Below are 15,629 nucleotides of genomic sequence, written 5' to 3' on the forward strand. Positions count from 1 at the left end.
AGCTGCGTCACACTCCGCGCTGGTTGTGACATCGCTCTATGTTACACATTGCGTTACAAAGGTCACGTGGAAGCGCGATCAGACGCGTCGACCGCGTCCACGCCGGGCGCGTCTTGACCCCTTCTGTCCAATTAGTAGAGCTTGGTGCTCTTGCTTGCTACCTGCTGCTATTGTATGTCTGACTCAATCAAATCAAAACACAAGCTCTCATAGCTGCTGTCCGAACTTGTATATGCGAGTCCTTTGTGTCGCCGAGAAGCCCTCCGTGGCCAAAAACATAACGCAGATACTATCTGGAGGGCAATTTACTACGGTGCGTGCGTGTGTCTGTGCATACTGGCCTATACTCGCCTATAATACTGACTTGACTTAGAGACAAACAGGATGCAAATATATCAAGAATTATGATTTCAATTACCCCCATACCAACTCGCTCTTTACGGTCACTGCTGTAACCGGACACGTAATGGACCATGAATTCCACTACATGTACTCAAAATGGACATCTTGTGATCCATTTGCTCTTTTTGACGCACCAATCAAAGCCTCAGTGAAGAAGGAAGCCATAGCAATCGCCCAAAACCTCAGGAACGAAGCCAAGCGCGCCCAAACATTGATGATATGGACGGACTGTGATCGAGAAGGGGAGAATATCGGCGCTGAGATTGCAGGAATCTGTACAGAGGCACATCGGAATATATCTATAAGGCGAGCTCGTTTCAGCGCCATCATCCCACAGTGCGTTATTTGCCACAGTTTCATGCCCCTGGTCGTCCTCCAAGACTGACTGTGGTAGCGCATATACAGACAAATACACAATGCCGCACAGCATCCTGTACAATTGGACACGGCGCAAGCTAACGCCGTTGAGGCACGCATCTTGCTCGATCTCAGAATCGGTTCCGCCTTCACACGACTGCAGACGCTCAATTTGCAGCAACGTTTTGAGGTTCTCAAAGATGTCATTTCATATGGTACGCATCTTGACTCCTGCTCGAGTACCTGATACAAACGAGTACTACTTAGGTCCATGTCAATTCCCCACGCTTGGGTTCGTTGTGTCACGGTACAATCAAGTCAAATCCTTCGTACCTGAAACATTTTGGTACATCTACTTGTCTTTGTCTCGACCCTCGAGTACGGACAGGGATGAAGATGAAACAATCTTCACATGGCGCAGAGGTCACTTGTTCGACTTGCACTTCGCTATGGTGCTATATGAGAGCGTGCTGGCCGTGCCAAGGGCTCGAATTGTGAAAGTTACGAGCAAGGACACTAAGAAATGGTACATCGTCAAGAAGTCGAATGTCAAGACTGTGACTCATGAAACGTCTGTAGGAAGCCTTACCCATTGACAACCGTGGATTTGCAGAAGGTAGGTTCACGACTGCTTAGAATATCGCCTAAAAAGATCCTCGATGTGAGTCTATGCCTCACTTTCCTGATTTTATTGTTCTTGATAGTCTATTCAGATCGCAGAACATTTATACCAGCAAGGGTTCCTGTCCTACCCTCGTACAGAAACAGATCGCTTTGATCCTCAGTTCGACTTTATGACGCTACTTCAGAAGCAAACAGTTGACCCAGCGTGGGGTCCTTTCGCACATATGTAGGCTCGCATGTCCAACAACATATTACCTACGGCAGCTCATGTGGTGCACAGGTTACAAAACGGGGGTTTTGATCTGCCAAGGCAGGGACAGAAAGATGATAAGGCACATCCACCGATTCACCCTACAGCCTATGCTGGGAACCTTGCGGGGGATGAGAAGAGGGTATATGAGTATATTACCCGACGTTTCCTGGCGTGCTGCTCCAAGGATGCTCTCGGTTGGCAAACAACAGTTGATGTCGAGTATGGGGGCGAAGAGTTCTACGCAACCGGTCAGTATTGCTCTGGGCTTGTAACAAGCGTACCCCCTGACATATTGTGGGCCCAGGTCTGACTGTCCGCGAGCGCAATTACCTGGAGGTCTTTCCTTACGATAAGTGGTCGAACAAAGAGCTGCCTCATTTCACGCAAGGCGAACAGTTCGTTCCCACGGTATGCGAGCTAAGAGAAGGCCAGACCACCAGGCCCACATTACTTACCGAATCGGACTTGGTGAGCATGATGGACAAGAATGGCATTGGTTAGTTCTGTCTGTTCATTGAAAGGTTAGCTCAGCTGAAACTTCCTGATAGGTACGGATGCCACCATCGCGCAACATATTCAAACGATCATCGATCGTAATTATGTCATTGAGCGGATGCAGGGATCGACGAAGTATCTCGTCCCATCCACCTTGGGCATCGGGCTTGTGGAAGGATATGACGCCATGGGGTTCGAGCGTAGTCTGAGCAGGCCGCAGCTTCGACGTGAGGTATGTAATCATTACATCTGCTGTGTCACCTGTTCTCTCATGCGAAGGTATTTGTATTGCGTCAGACCGAACGACGGATGGTCGAGATCTGCGAAGGGACAAGGACCAAAGCAGACATGCTTACTGAGAGCGTCGAGCAGTACAAGGAGATATACATGCGAACCAAGCAGGAATTTGAAAGGCTTGTCAACGTAAGCGGAATCGTATTCAGCCTATGTACTGGCACTCAGACTGTCCCAGTGTGTAGGCCAGCGTCTGCAAGGCAACGGTCGCATAGATGAAATCGACGACGACGATATCGGTGGTGGTGGTGGTGGTGATGGCGGCGGCGATGGCGGCGCGGCGGGTGGACGCGGAGGAGGGCGAGGTGCAGGCGGTGCAAGAGGCGGACGTGGTAGACGTGGGGGCCGAGGTGGTGCAGGCGGCACCCGCCCCGATAATGACAGCAGCAACGATGACAGTGACGATATGGGCGCTGGCAGGGGCGCGCGACGAGGAAGAGGCGCGCGAGGTGGAGGGCGAGCTGCGAGAGGCCCGAATTCCAGACGAGGAAGAGGAGCAGCTCCTCCTGCACACAACTCTCCCGCTGATGGTGGTTCCGATGAGGAGTGTGAGTGGCTTGCCTGATGTCAGGACTGCCTTTCAAGTCAATGCTGAATATTGGACACAGACTGGAACGCGGTAGACGAGCCTATTCCCCCTCCAGCACCGGTCCCAAAACCTCCGTCAGCAATGCCCAAGAGTACTACAAGCAAGAAACCCTCATCGTCGATGGCGGCGGAACCATCCTGCGCCTGCGGCGTCCCAGCCGTCCAGCGGACGGTGGTGAAAGAGACGGTGAACAAAGGGCGCCAGTTCTGGGCTTGCGGCAACGACAAGACCTGCGACTTCTTCGAGTGGGTCGATGGGCCCTCGTCAAGCTCGGGCGTCGGCCCATCGCGCTCTGGCTCACATGGGGCGGCTTCATCTTCCAAGGTCATCCCTGCAAAGCGCATGCTCAGCGAACGCAATGCACCTCGGAAGATGTGTGAGTGCGACCTGACAGCGAAGCTTAGGGACACGCAAAACGGCGCCAACAAGGGACGAAAATTTTGGTGTTGCCCGAACGAATCCGCCCGCGCGCGGTGCAAGTTCTTTGAGTGGGCAGACGACGATGCAACTCCTGTGGATCAGAACCAAGGGTGGTCACACAGTACAGGAAGCGGTGGCGATAATCATTCAGGCGAATGTTTCAAAGTGAGATTCAAAATTGGATTTTTCGACACAAAACTCACATAACTATAGTGTGGGCAGGAAGGCCATTGGGCCAGCGGTCGGTCAATCACCCCAAAGGCGAATCTGAATCCTAACGTAGAAAACAACAGCTTGTCCGAATGACGGGGCACCTACTAAGCGAACGAAAGGCGCTGCATCATCTGATCGAGCATGCTTCAAGTGTGGGGAGGAAGGGCACTTTAGCAATGGTCTGTTTGTACTGGCATGTTTACGAGATAATCATACTGACAATGTCCTAGTTTGTCCTAACGACGGTATTGTTCGCAGGACGCAATCCAGCGACACAAGTAGGATTGCATGTTATAAGTGCAATCAAGAAGGACACTATGCCAATGGTAAGGGCATGCTTCACATGCTGTGAGATGTTACTGACTTGTCTACACAGCATGCCCTGGGAACAACGGTAAAAGTGCACTGACAGCTGCCAGAGGCGGCAAAAGGGGACGCGGAACGCGCCGTGCGAGTTCAGGCGGAAGTAGAGGCGGGACTCGTCGTGGCAGAAAGAGGTCGTCTGGCATTGGTGCTGCGGACGACTTCTAACGTGTATGTTGTGCGCCTTTTCTGCTTCTTGTACTTCTTAAGGTACTATCTACTGATATCACTCACAAAGTCAGTAATGCCGTGTTCTGGTTGATATTGCTCCTCGTCAATAAATTGTATTAAATTGTTTTCGCAACCAGACCGCTGTTTTTGGTTCCGCAGCTCGGACTGAAGCGGCTCGATGTGAGAACAATCTTCCAACGCTCCATTGAACTGGGCCGCGTCTGTGATTTATGCATATCCACAGGTAAATGCCACCACAAGTTTCCGCTGATTACTGATATTTGATGCGCAGTCGTGAAAGCTGCCTTGATCGCATCATTTTGTCCTGGCAAACATAGATCGTTCAAACGGTGTCTCGATAAATCCAGAATCTATTATAGTCAAATCCTATATAGATGGACGATGACGATCCCTCGCCCTAGATGCACCGGACTATTGATGCTTCCTGGAACGACCGACTATTGGCTGTGGGAATACATTCAAGACGCAACAATAGTACGCTGTGGTACATAGCCTGGCTATTCATGATTACCTTCGGAGATTAACGAGGTACGCCCATCCATCGTCTACCCAACTATTGTAACCATGAGCAGTACTGTCTCGGCGTTTCCAGAGCCGCTTGCCTGCAGAAAGCGACGTCGTCGTAGGTTGTGTTCGTCTCAAAATGGCAAGAGATCGAGAGGTTTGACACAAAGTCGAACATGGCGAGGACGCGATCGACGTCGCTCACATAAGCGTGTCGTGGTATTATAAGAGACAGCAAGTTCAACATTCCCCTCCTTCACTCGAACGTACATCGCCCCTCCTCGCATCAGAATGCATCTCCCGATCCAGCTCATCTTCACCGCGCTCCTGGCCCTCGTCGCGACCCTCAAAGCTCCCAGCCCTCTCGACGGACCAGGAGTCGTCGCGCTCATTGACGGGGTTGTCACCAGCCTCGTTGATATTCACGAACACGCCGACCATTTTGTGTAAGTCGACCCTCCGCTCTTCATACTCCTTCCTCCGTCCCTCACCCGGGCCGTGCTACAGCCGAAGGATGGTCGGCACCACCGCGCCGCGCCGCTTTCAGCTGCTCGACGCCGCTCCCCAGACATCTCTGGCAGAGTGCGCCAGGCCCTTGGTTGTTGAGGATGACGTCGTCTCCACCAACATGTCGATCATCGTCGACCACGGAGTCTGCCCTGCCGTGTGGAACACCGTCGTCACCTTCGACATTGTCGTCCCTGCCGCCTCGGTGTCGTCGGGCGCTGTGGTTGAGGTCAAGGCACTGTCAGTCCGTGGGCCGACATCCATCTCCGCGTTGACGTGCTCTCCGATGGATGCCCCCGTGACGCATGCCTACAGGGAGTCCATGTACATCACCAATCTTGCATGGTTCACAGCCCTGGTCACTGTCTATGTCGTTGCGGTTACTCTTCTCGTGAAGCATCGGGTTACATCAATGCACCGGACGCGCTTGAATGTCGAAGCAGGGCCTAGTGCCCCTCCATTCAAGCCTGCTAGTCCTGGCTCACCCGAGGTAATCTTGTAGACCTCTGTGTAGACCAGCACGTTGACGAACGGTGTCAGGCATCACCACCGTATTCGACAAGCCTGCAGCCATTGGATTTCCTGTCCTATGTACACGACAATATTCGCCATACACTCGATCACGTCCTCTCGCCCGTTCCAGTCTCATATGACGACGATCAAGTGGGATGTTCTGTCACCTTCGAAGAGATCGTGGCCGAGGTGTCACATATTGCGTCGGTCACAGATGTAAGCCTGCCATTGTTCTGTCTGCAGATGCTGTATGCTGAGGCTGCTTCACAGCGCGCTGATGCGTGTGGAGAGGGTCTGCGACCCTCATCCCGTCAGTGCCTGTCGGTCTCACCGAAGACGGACACGACATACCCACCAATTGATCAAGGCGAGGCAGTGTCAACGATGATCAGTACCTTCATCGCGACATTGCCATCGCCTTTCCTCGCCGGATCGTCTGCACCAGTACCAACCATAGTGGTGCTCGATGCTCCTCTCGCTTCAGTCGTACGCTCGCCCGAGACGGAGCCCAACGACGAGGCCAAGCTCGAGACACTGGACACATCCTTGGTCATGACAGTACGTGTGCCTGCTATCGTGTCATATCTAGTGTCTGATTCTTTATAGCACGGTAACATATGGGGCGATAAGGGTCTGCGACTCTGGCTCCCTCCCGCGCACACCCTCGAGACACTTCCATCTGCCCCGCCCGCCATCACCAGTTCGGACGTTGGAGCCTCCGCCCACGCAGATGAGGTGCCTGCCTCTCCGATGATCTCCACGCCTGTCATCTCTGGTGTTGGTGCATCAGCCAACGTCGACAATCTGGTGGTCCTGCCCACACCCGAGGATGCAGCGAGGCAGCTCGCCTGGTTCGCGCTGTGCTTCTTGCTCGCTCGAATGCAACTCATGCGCTTGTGTCTTCTCGCTACTCACGGCTCCGCACCGCACTTGGAGCACAGCACTGACGGGACGCAGTTCATGCTCTTCTTTGTAGATGGCCAGCTGTACGCCGGATTCATTCCAGACCATGCTCGCTGGCCAGATGGCTCTGTGATGTTCCCGCACGCGAACGACGACGACGTCGTCTCGAGAGAAGCTGCACGGGATAGTCTCTTCGAGACGATTGGCCATGGAACAGCGCGTCGGATAGCAGTGAGTAAACTCCGTATGGAGAATGGCCGAGTACTCATAACCCTCCATAGGAACCACCTCCCAACGATCAACACCCAGAAGAACCACCTGCGAACGATGAACATCAATATGAACCGAGGAGACTTCGTCGCCGTCGCCGTCGACACGGTTCGGTGGATGACGCGGACCTGCCTGGAGCAGTGTCGGTGCAATTCGACGACGAGATCACCTCTCGCCCTCCCAATGCTCTCACCAGCCATCAAGAACCATCTCAAACATCTTCTCCGCTCCCTTCCTCTGCCTCTGCCTCTTCCTCATCTCCTTCGACCTCAAGACGGCGACCTGTGATCGCTCTTCGAGTTTTCTCTGCCATTCGTGACATTCTCAATCCCGCGGTCCGCCCCAGGCCAGGACAAGTGAAGAACAAGGTAGGTCATATCCTATGTGTTTCGATGAACGTCTACTGATTGCTCTTGTCCTCAGAGCCCCTCTATGTGCACACCTACTCCTCCTCCCCCTCCTCGTCCGACCGGCATCACGAACATCATTGTCCACAACGCAAGCCCTAACATCGGCGACCTACCGCTTATCCCCTCTACATCCTCGTCCCTGCCTATTACCCTCTCACCTCGACGTCCACGTCAAGTCGCAATGTCTGTAGATCATTCGCTTGGCAACATTCCCGTCCGCATCGTGTCTGGCAAGCGGGGCAAGAAACGCCTCGTCTCAGCTTCCTTCTGTTTTGACGATGCACTGAACGCGATGGAAACTGGACAAGACCTATTCCCTAGCCTAGTCACTGCGTGTGCCGTACCTCCTGCTACCTCTACGCCCTTCCTTGTTGCGGCGCTAATCCCTCTGCCCCCATCTCCGCCTCTTTCATGATTTCGTTTTCTCAGAAGAACCGCCTCCCAATCCGACAGATGCCATTTATCTTATACCCATAGCAAATTCCGACGAACACGGATCCATCTTCCTCAGACGGTGTGCCCTACGCATCGATTCGCATTGACAGTCCTGACGATCCTCAAGCATGCGATCATTCTTTATCCTATTCTATTTTCTTGTAGCGCATTTTATTTTCCATTCTTTCAATCTGCGTCGTTCATCCGACAGAGTGTAGACCGTACAATCTATGCGTTGTGTCCACAGCCTATATTACACAAATCATACCACAATAGATACCGCAGATTATCTGCCCGACAGTATATGCTCATTTTTGATTTATGACTTATATAAATGCGACGGGTAACTTGATTATTCTAGTATATCCTGTCTGAATATGTGATGCTCATCCGTGCGCCACACTGCCCTGTATTGATTGCTACGACTCTATTTGTGGCAAATCCTCTTCGTCTTACATGGCCTAGCGTAGGATGATGATGAATCGAGTGCTCCACCAGGTGACAATGGAACGAAAGACACAAGGCGGGGTGCTCGCTCAGAATGCCTCCGCCGCGGAGGTAATTCTGAACTGCGCGTCTTGCCGATCTCGATCTCGATCGATAGTTGCTCAGCCGATCGCCCCAGCTGGTTCGTCTTTTCCTCTTACATTCACTCGTACTACCTGCCTTGAATTTGCCAGTTGGGTATACGCCAACGAAAATGCGCTGCTCAAGGAGAATGGACTCTCGCATTGATGCTCCTGCAGCCGGTCCTCGGAGGTCTCTAGTGGACCAAGCAGACAACAAGCACTGGCCACGAAGCGGCAGAGATAGTGCACTCCATTGTCCTCGGCAAGTGTGCACCACGCTTTGGGCATGCTTTATCTGACCATGCCGCTCCTGAGCTGCCTGGAAGATTCCTACAGGCTCTTTACGTGTTATCTTCGCGCACAGCATGACAGTATCGATCGCCCTTGCATTCTCATCTGATACGTGCTGCTATACAAGACTGCGGCTCCCCCCCTGGAGAGCCACTCGTTCGTCCTCCCGCGCATCGCCCTGTCTTCCCGTCGTTCCGCCTGCATCCATGAGCTTACCTAGCGGCTCGATCATCTGCTTGATCCTCCGTCGGCACACAGTCTCCCGAGTGGCTAGTTCCCACGGCTACGCGAGTGGATATGTGTGCCCTGCCAGAGGGACGTGCGGCTGGACGACGATTGTCGCTCGCAGCTCGCATACATCAAGTTACAGAATAGGGGAATGAAATACTGTGGGGTATAAACTCTGTGCATCCGCTCCCTTCTCCTTCAGTGTCCTCGGTCAAGTCCTTCCCTTCAGGTCTCGCATGAATCGAGACCTGAGAGTCCCAGCGCGTTTGGCTCAGAATTTTCTGGCCAAAGCTGATCAAGGAGGGGTTGATCCTCGACTCGTGGCTTCGCGCATACATGCCATGAGCCCTTGTGTAACGCGTCTTCAAAGGGAGAGTTGACAAACATCTAGAGAGGGCATGGCGGCCTCGTTCTCATCGAGAGGGGGCAGCTCCTTGGTCCATGATTTTATCTGCTCAGGATTATAGTGTCTAGTGAGTAAGTGCCACTCGACTGATAATTGTTAGTTGTAGCTGACCTTTCGTACGTCCAGCAGCTCAATATAGTCGATGGGCACTTCGTCCTTCAGTGTGTCATTCATATTGATTGCAGACGCGGTCGGCGCTGACTGTGGGATGACGAGGTGCGGCGCAAAGGTAAGTGTTCTGTGACGGTGGAGAGGCGGAATGGACTGACAGGGGGATGTTCAGAGGTGAAAAGTGGATATCAAGTCGCTGAAGGGTTGCTCGCGTGCCCAATATGAAAGGAGTGGACAGCGGAAATGTCTGTGCTTGTGCCTTTTTTCCGGCCACAAAGCTAATCTGGTACGGAGATCCGATCGGTCTGGCGCCATCTGCCTAGAGGGTAGGTTTTGTAACGATTCGCACCTTCTGAAAGTCGACTTTGACTTACTCAGGAATCAGCGCATACCGGGCCAAGGTGAGTCAAGTGTTAAACGTCTGATTATGTACAGATGTTTTTGTTACAGCTCTTCACCATCGCGCAAAGGACGGTTTGAAGCGGGGCGTCTGAGTGCGAAGCCTAGGGTCTGCTGAGCACTGTGCATTCTCTTTGTCTTACGTCGGTCTTTGAGTTCTGACCGAGGCTCCGAGTGAGCGGAGAGCAAGCAGGGGCGTATTTGATCTTCGCAAGCCGCCTTATCTAGCAAATATCTACAACGTGTCGTCCGTGCGTTAAAGCAATGGAGAGCTTGCACGCAGGATCAGATTTAGGCCAGTGAGATGTAGGTTTTGCTGTGCACCTCCCTCGTATAGCCTTAATTGCTTGCCGGCCCGGGCCTAACGTCGCGCTCGCGATGAAGGCCGTACACTTCGCGATGGCATACTTCGCCTCCGATCTCCGCCGAGAGATTGAGTCTAGCGCACCTTGTTTTTCTGTACCCAGTTTGATACCGCTTGAGGTCAAGCGCACTTGATACTTAGCAAATGACTGGAAGCAGTCATTTCGCAGCGATTTTTATCTGTAATGACTGAAGCTTACATGCTTCGGGACCACATTCAGACGATAGTGGGATATGTTTTCCGCAGACCTGCTAGTTGTGGTGTTTCCCAGATCGTACTTGATCTGCGTAGATTGCCGTGTCGGCGAGCCTGGATCTCTAGTGAGTACTCACGTTCCAGATGCGCTCGGGATAATGCCTAAAGGCTCTTTCAGAAACATGCATATATGTCTAGCCTACCCCCGGAACACATGTCTATGAAAGTACGTTCCGAGTCGCGGTAATTGGCAACGCGGCGACCAGTCGGTATGCCATCATAGTGGGTCATATTTAAGCAGCACAATCGTTTTCCTTGACTTCATGCTGGACCTGATTCATACTTCAGTACCATAAGAGATTTCATTCTCACTCGATATTTGACATGCGACTGCGGAATACTCGATCACTCAAGGCATGACGCCTATCACTCGGCGTTCGTTCCTTTGCGTCGTGCGTTCATGCCCTCCTCAATCTCTCCTGAGGACTCGCGGCTCAAACCAGAGCAAAGTGTAGCCTTGAAGGGTACACGTTGATCTTGCCTGAGCTTCGAGGCATCGAGTCGGACAATCTACTCTTCCTGTCTACTTGGTGAGCGTAGGACTATAGTCTGGGAATAATGTTTTCTCACTTGCTGCACAGTCACATGTGAATTTGCTTGAAGCAAGCGAGCGCCACATCTATCGCTACTGTGTCAACGCTAGTGAAAGTCTTGTTACGGGACAAGAGGGTGCGGGAGTCGCAAGGGTGTTCAAGACCTTATGCTGTTGTAATCTGCGGATTGACGCTATCGAAGGGTACCGTCTCGAGTAGCTTCATGATAGCCATGAAATCCCATCTGGTCACATGAATATTTTTCCCTCTGGTATCCGACCTAATCCAAGAATGCCGAACGCGATGCCTAGTGCCGCGGACGACGGTCGCCGATGTACGACGGCTTCAGAATACGACTGTTTTTTGACGATCGGGTAAGCTCCAGATGGCCCTTATGCATTTACAAGTTGAAACACCCTGTGCCTGAATCTTTCTCTCTGATAGAAACAGCGTTAGCCTGCGATATCGGCGCGGCAAGGTACGAGGATTGCGTCGAGTCTGATACAAGTCTACAACGTGCTGTACGAACCTGCAGGCAGTCGCCGAGTAGTCACACACGTCAAGACTGGTCTGTAGTCCTGTCATCCTCGAGATACACGCAAAACGCTCTACCATGCTGTAAGCATGCTCTCATTGACAACTGCAAGACCCTTCTCCGACCTGCTAGCCTTTTTGCATGACCCTATCACGCGGTCGACACGTCTTCCATTCCAAGTCGCCTGCCAGTGCAGGCATGTCATCTCCGATAGCAGTTGCTTCGCGCACAGCATTTAATCCATCGATAATCTTTGCATTGTTCAGCCCAAGCGCTGCTATACAAGGCCTGCTCTGCTTGCCACTCATCACCTTCCGTGCACCGCCCTCTGTGCAGCTCACCCAATGCCTAAGCGCCTGGCCTTCCGTGCCGTCATCGACTCCGACACATGCTCTCTCGAGCAGTTAATCTTATTACCGCACGAGTGCGTATGCGCTCCTGCCAGAGAGCGGCGCAGCTGTAGGACGTCCGTCGCTCTTTGCCGGAATATACAAATAATGGCAATATAGGCGAGTTCCTCCTGCGGCCTATACGAACTGTACCTTGCACTCTTGCTCTCGCTGCGGTTCCGCATACAGAGACTCCGGGCGAGTTTCGTAATGTCACGTCTTCAAAGGTCATTACTTTCGGTTCGTAGCGGGATGAGAGGTCGAGGGCGTGACTTTGTGTTGTCATATGCATTTATGGGAATCCTGAGCATCCATATGACGCCAATCACACAGGGGCTGAACGCACATATGATTCTCCTGAAAGCGATTTGACGTCATAGGAGGATAGCAAATGTTGAAACAGGAGCTCGTCCTCAATTTGTAGCGGTGGCAAAGTATAAGTTTGTCTGGGTCGGGGGCGTCCAATGGATTGATCAGCGAGCGTGGTGCATCGCGAGTGCAGTCCTTGTTCATCTTCGGTGCTCAGTGAGTGCTGTCCATATTTTGTGATTCCTATATGCGTAACTAACATTTCCCCAAGTAACGTATTTCGTACACCATTCCGGGTGACGCATGGCGCAACCGGCCTCGTCCTTCCTTCGCGGAACGCTGGCCTGGTGTGAAGTGACGTTGGTCTGTGTCTGTTCTGTGTCTGTGTTGTAGCGGTGACAGGTGAGATGTCGAGAAGGAGAACCATTGGACAACTTGGTTGGGCGTTGGGTATAGAGGCGTTTCGCAGAAGGTTTTGGACGAAGGTACGTCCACACGGTGTAGAAAGAGCGAAGTCATCCGCAGATGGAATGTTGAGAAATGACAGTTGAGCGGCAAGCTGCAGCACGGTCGTTCGCGTGGTTTATGTCTGGCTCCAATGTGTGGTCGCGTTTTGGCTCGTGACATCGTAACAAAGTCTTTGTTCTGCTGCACTTGCCTCATTCCGAGGCTCTGGCCTGGCGGAGTCGAAGCGGGGCGTAAATTGTGTCTCCGTATGTCCTCATCGCGGAGAAAAGCGACCGCGTGGCCTCTGCCTGGATATACATGATAGTGACTAGGAGGTAGCATTGTCCATTCACAATGCTAGTGTCGATGCACAGCGTCGAGGCTTGACGATCCGTTCAGGACCGCGATGCTGACTGTCGTTGTCGTGTTCATCATCGCGCGCCTCTGACACCCTGTGCGTGCAAGTCCCTTGATTACGCTGTCACTCCCAGACCCCATGGGCTCCCGTCGTTGTCCCGAAACGTAGAAGTCGTGTGGCTATAGTTATGGTCAGTCATGCCGAACGTCGTAGCCACTACACCAGACTCACCGATCCTATGTGCGCCACAGACTCTTTGCCGAATTCCGGGGAGACGCAAGACGCGTCCCATAGCGTGGTCCACTCCATCGGAGTGTCAGGCCTCTCAGACCCTGGCGTACTGGACTGTGGCACATGGGCGGTAAGATTAATTGACCATTGGCGCCACACCACAAGACTCACCTCTGCGGAGTATGTCACAGAGTGTTTGTTGGATTCCGGGGAGGCACATTGCGCGCCTCATGGGGAAGTCCACGGAGCAGGGGTGAGTGGGCCCACAGAATCGGGTGTGTCACAATGTGGCGTGATGGTGGCACCGTCGAGAGTGACGGCTGACAACTCGGCTGCGAGCTCGATGTAGTCGCGGTCATCGTCGTGCTACACATGGTGAAGGTCAGCAATGGAAGCATTCTATGGTTGACGTCCACCGTAACTGACCATGTGTACATCGTCTGTGGCGACAGTGATGGTCTGAGTGGCTAAATCAATGGACCATTGGTGGTCGAGGATGGTAGCAAAATTGGTGCGCGACATGCGAGGGCTTGGCTGTGCGATGGGTATTGTGTTCTGTGATTCCTCATTCTTCACATTTGACTCGTGTTTCACAGCCTTGCGGATCACAGCGGAGTCTCTCTTTGTCCATCGGAGAACCATTGTATCTATCTCAGGCGAGGTAGAGGCAAGTATGTATGTGATAGAGGGCCTAACGTGCTTTTACGCAGGTGACAGTGAGTGATCGATGATGTGGTTGGGGCACAACGAGGGTTGGGTAAGGCAAAGCGCGGGCGGGTGGATTAAATACATGGGCGCCTATGGATCTGTGGCCATTCCATGACCCGTGCCGATCATCTCGACATTACCACGCTTTCTACCTGACCGCTCAATCGACGACACCAATCCCAGAGGACAGAACTATACCCACCCAGGCAGTCTATCAGGTGATTATGCATTGTTCCCTGCTCTATCCCACCCAGGAGACAGTTTCCGTGATCACTATCTGAGTTCGGTCGCCAACGTCTACTGCTGAGCAATTCCACCTTTTTACCTCTATCCCTGAATCGATCTGGCTAATATGCCTTCCCACAGCATCAACTTTGCTGACCATGCGCTGGTGGACATACTCCGTCTTGTAAAGCCTAGGCTCACGAGTAAGAACCCATTTCCGATGGACTTACTTTATCAATAATTTTCACCACAACCTGGTAATGGATCAAAAATCAATGGCATATTCTTGTGCAGGGCGTAACATGAGTAGTTCGGAAATGTAGGAGTTAACGATGTATATTATTTCCAGATTTGGCCACATGCCTTGAATAGTATGAATGCCACATTCCAGCATAAATTCCATCCGCGTATACGTATCGACGTGAATGATTTCCAAGAGGAAGGTCCGCGAGATAGGCATTGCTGGCAGTCCGCTTACCAATGAAGTCAACTTCGCGGAAAGTGCCGCCACCATCTTTGTGGACTGTCGCTCGCCAAGCTACTATGGTTTACCAGTGGATGGCCCCCCCCCCTCTCGATGGCCAGGTTTGTGATGTGCAACCACTGGGCACTGCCCTGCCCTCGAAGTTATATGGACACCTATGTTTTTGTATGCCTGCTTCCACCTCCAAGTAGAATCAGAGCGAACGGATGAGTTGTCGAGGAGTCCCTTCTTTCGAGGGTTTGATGGCGATGTCACGCCCGAGAGCACGATGGCCACGACGGACGCGAGCGGAGTTACAAAATGAACCTGTCGATCACCATTGAGCCACACGCCACTGAGCAAAAGTTCAGGCCCCGGCCCTGTGAGCCGAGCGGACCTCCGAATCGGCATCGTCACATTGATGTGACGAAGTGTTACCTGGCCATCAAGAGGGGGGGCCATCCACTGGTAAACCATAGTACTGAGAACTGTGGTAATCCGCTATTTCGTCTTAATGCGGGCTTCGGTGGATGTAATCGGTCCGAAATTACTGCTAATGGAGGATGTGCAGGATGAGTGTCGCCCACAATGCCTCGGTGAGGACTTCATCTAACCATCTGTTGGAACAACGGTGCGAACGGCGCGGAGCGCGTTTGTCCACGGGCGTAGCGATACCCGCAAGGGACAATCGCGTGCGGTACGTACATCGCGCGGGATCGTTATATACTACGATAGGGGCCTCCGGCCCCCGGCTACTCGCGCGCCCGAGCTTTCGAGCTCGTTCCTGACCACGCGGGTCGGCGTGTTTCAACACCATCACCCAAAGGAGGCACTCACGTACGTGTTACGCCTAGTTACGAACAGGATATATCTACTTTATGATGCTGTGTCACATCTAGATATCTTCGCATCCGACTCGAAAACGCTCATAGCAACAACGTACCTCAATCACGTTGCAGTGTCGCACATCGAGCAAAGGATCCGTGAGTTCGACTAACCACGTTAGAGATGGGTATACTGTTCAACGAAATTCATATATATATATATATATATATATATATATT

The 15,629-nt window shown here is 52.5% G+C and overlaps 4 protein-coding genes across 4 annotated transcripts; 2 read left to right on the forward strand and 2 right to left on the reverse strand.

Moving 5' to 3' along the window:
* Positions 1-232: 232 nt before the first annotated feature.
* Positions 233-3,641, forward strand: POSPLADRAFT_1132256 (hypothetical protein; the record flags this gene model as incomplete). Its single annotated transcript, XM_024484193.1, has 12 exons — positions 233-313; positions 374-738; positions 808-974; positions 1,027-1,285; positions 1,339-1,420; positions 1,473-1,609; positions 1,664-1,884; positions 1,941-2,132; positions 2,185-2,363; positions 2,429-2,554; positions 2,604-2,977; positions 3,116-3,641. The coding sequence occupies 12 exons, from the start codon at positions 233-235 to the stop codon at positions 3,639-3,641; spliced, it is 2,709 nt and encodes a 902-aa protein (XP_024342847.1).
* A 1,356-nt stretch (positions 3,642-4,997) lies between these two features.
* On the forward strand, positions 4,998-7,724 carry POSPLADRAFT_1132607 (hypothetical protein; the record flags this gene model as incomplete). Its single annotated transcript, XM_024484231.1, has 7 exons — positions 4,998-5,152; positions 5,214-5,703; positions 5,754-5,942; positions 5,997-6,284; positions 6,333-6,860; positions 6,911-7,267; positions 7,323-7,724. The coding sequence occupies 7 exons, from the start codon at positions 4,998-5,000 to the stop codon at positions 7,722-7,724; spliced, it is 2,409 nt and encodes an 802-aa protein (XP_024342848.1).
* A 1,472-nt stretch (positions 7,725-9,196) lies between these two features.
* On the reverse strand, positions 9,197-9,412 carry POSPLADRAFT_1052734 (hypothetical protein; the record flags this gene model as incomplete). The annotated part of the gene is made up of 2 exons (XM_024480308.1): positions 9,197-9,283; positions 9,350-9,412. 2 exons carry the CDS (start codon positions 9,410-9,412, stop codon positions 9,197-9,199), a joined length of 150 nt encoding a protein of 49 aa, XP_024342849.1.
* A 3,380-nt stretch (positions 9,413-12,792) lies between these two features.
* On the reverse strand, positions 12,793-14,616 carry POSPLADRAFT_1043558 (hypothetical protein; the record flags this gene model as incomplete). Its single annotated transcript, XM_024478340.1, has 8 exons — positions 12,793-12,888; positions 12,995-13,117; positions 13,170-13,283; positions 13,437-13,535; positions 13,596-13,816; positions 13,994-14,069; positions 14,333-14,356; positions 14,581-14,616. 8 exons carry the CDS (start codon positions 14,614-14,616, stop codon positions 12,793-12,795), a joined length of 789 nt encoding a protein of 262 aa, XP_024342850.1.
* Between the last annotated feature and the right edge of the window lie 1,013 nt (positions 14,617-15,629).

The sequence above is a fragment of the Postia placenta genome, assembly GCF_002117355.1.
Source record: "Postia placenta MAD-698-R-SB12 unplaced genomic scaffold POSPLAscaffold_2, whole genome shotgun sequence".
Lineage (NCBI taxonomy): Eukaryota > Fungi > Basidiomycota > Agaricomycetes > Polyporales > Adustoporiaceae > Rhodonia > Rhodonia placenta.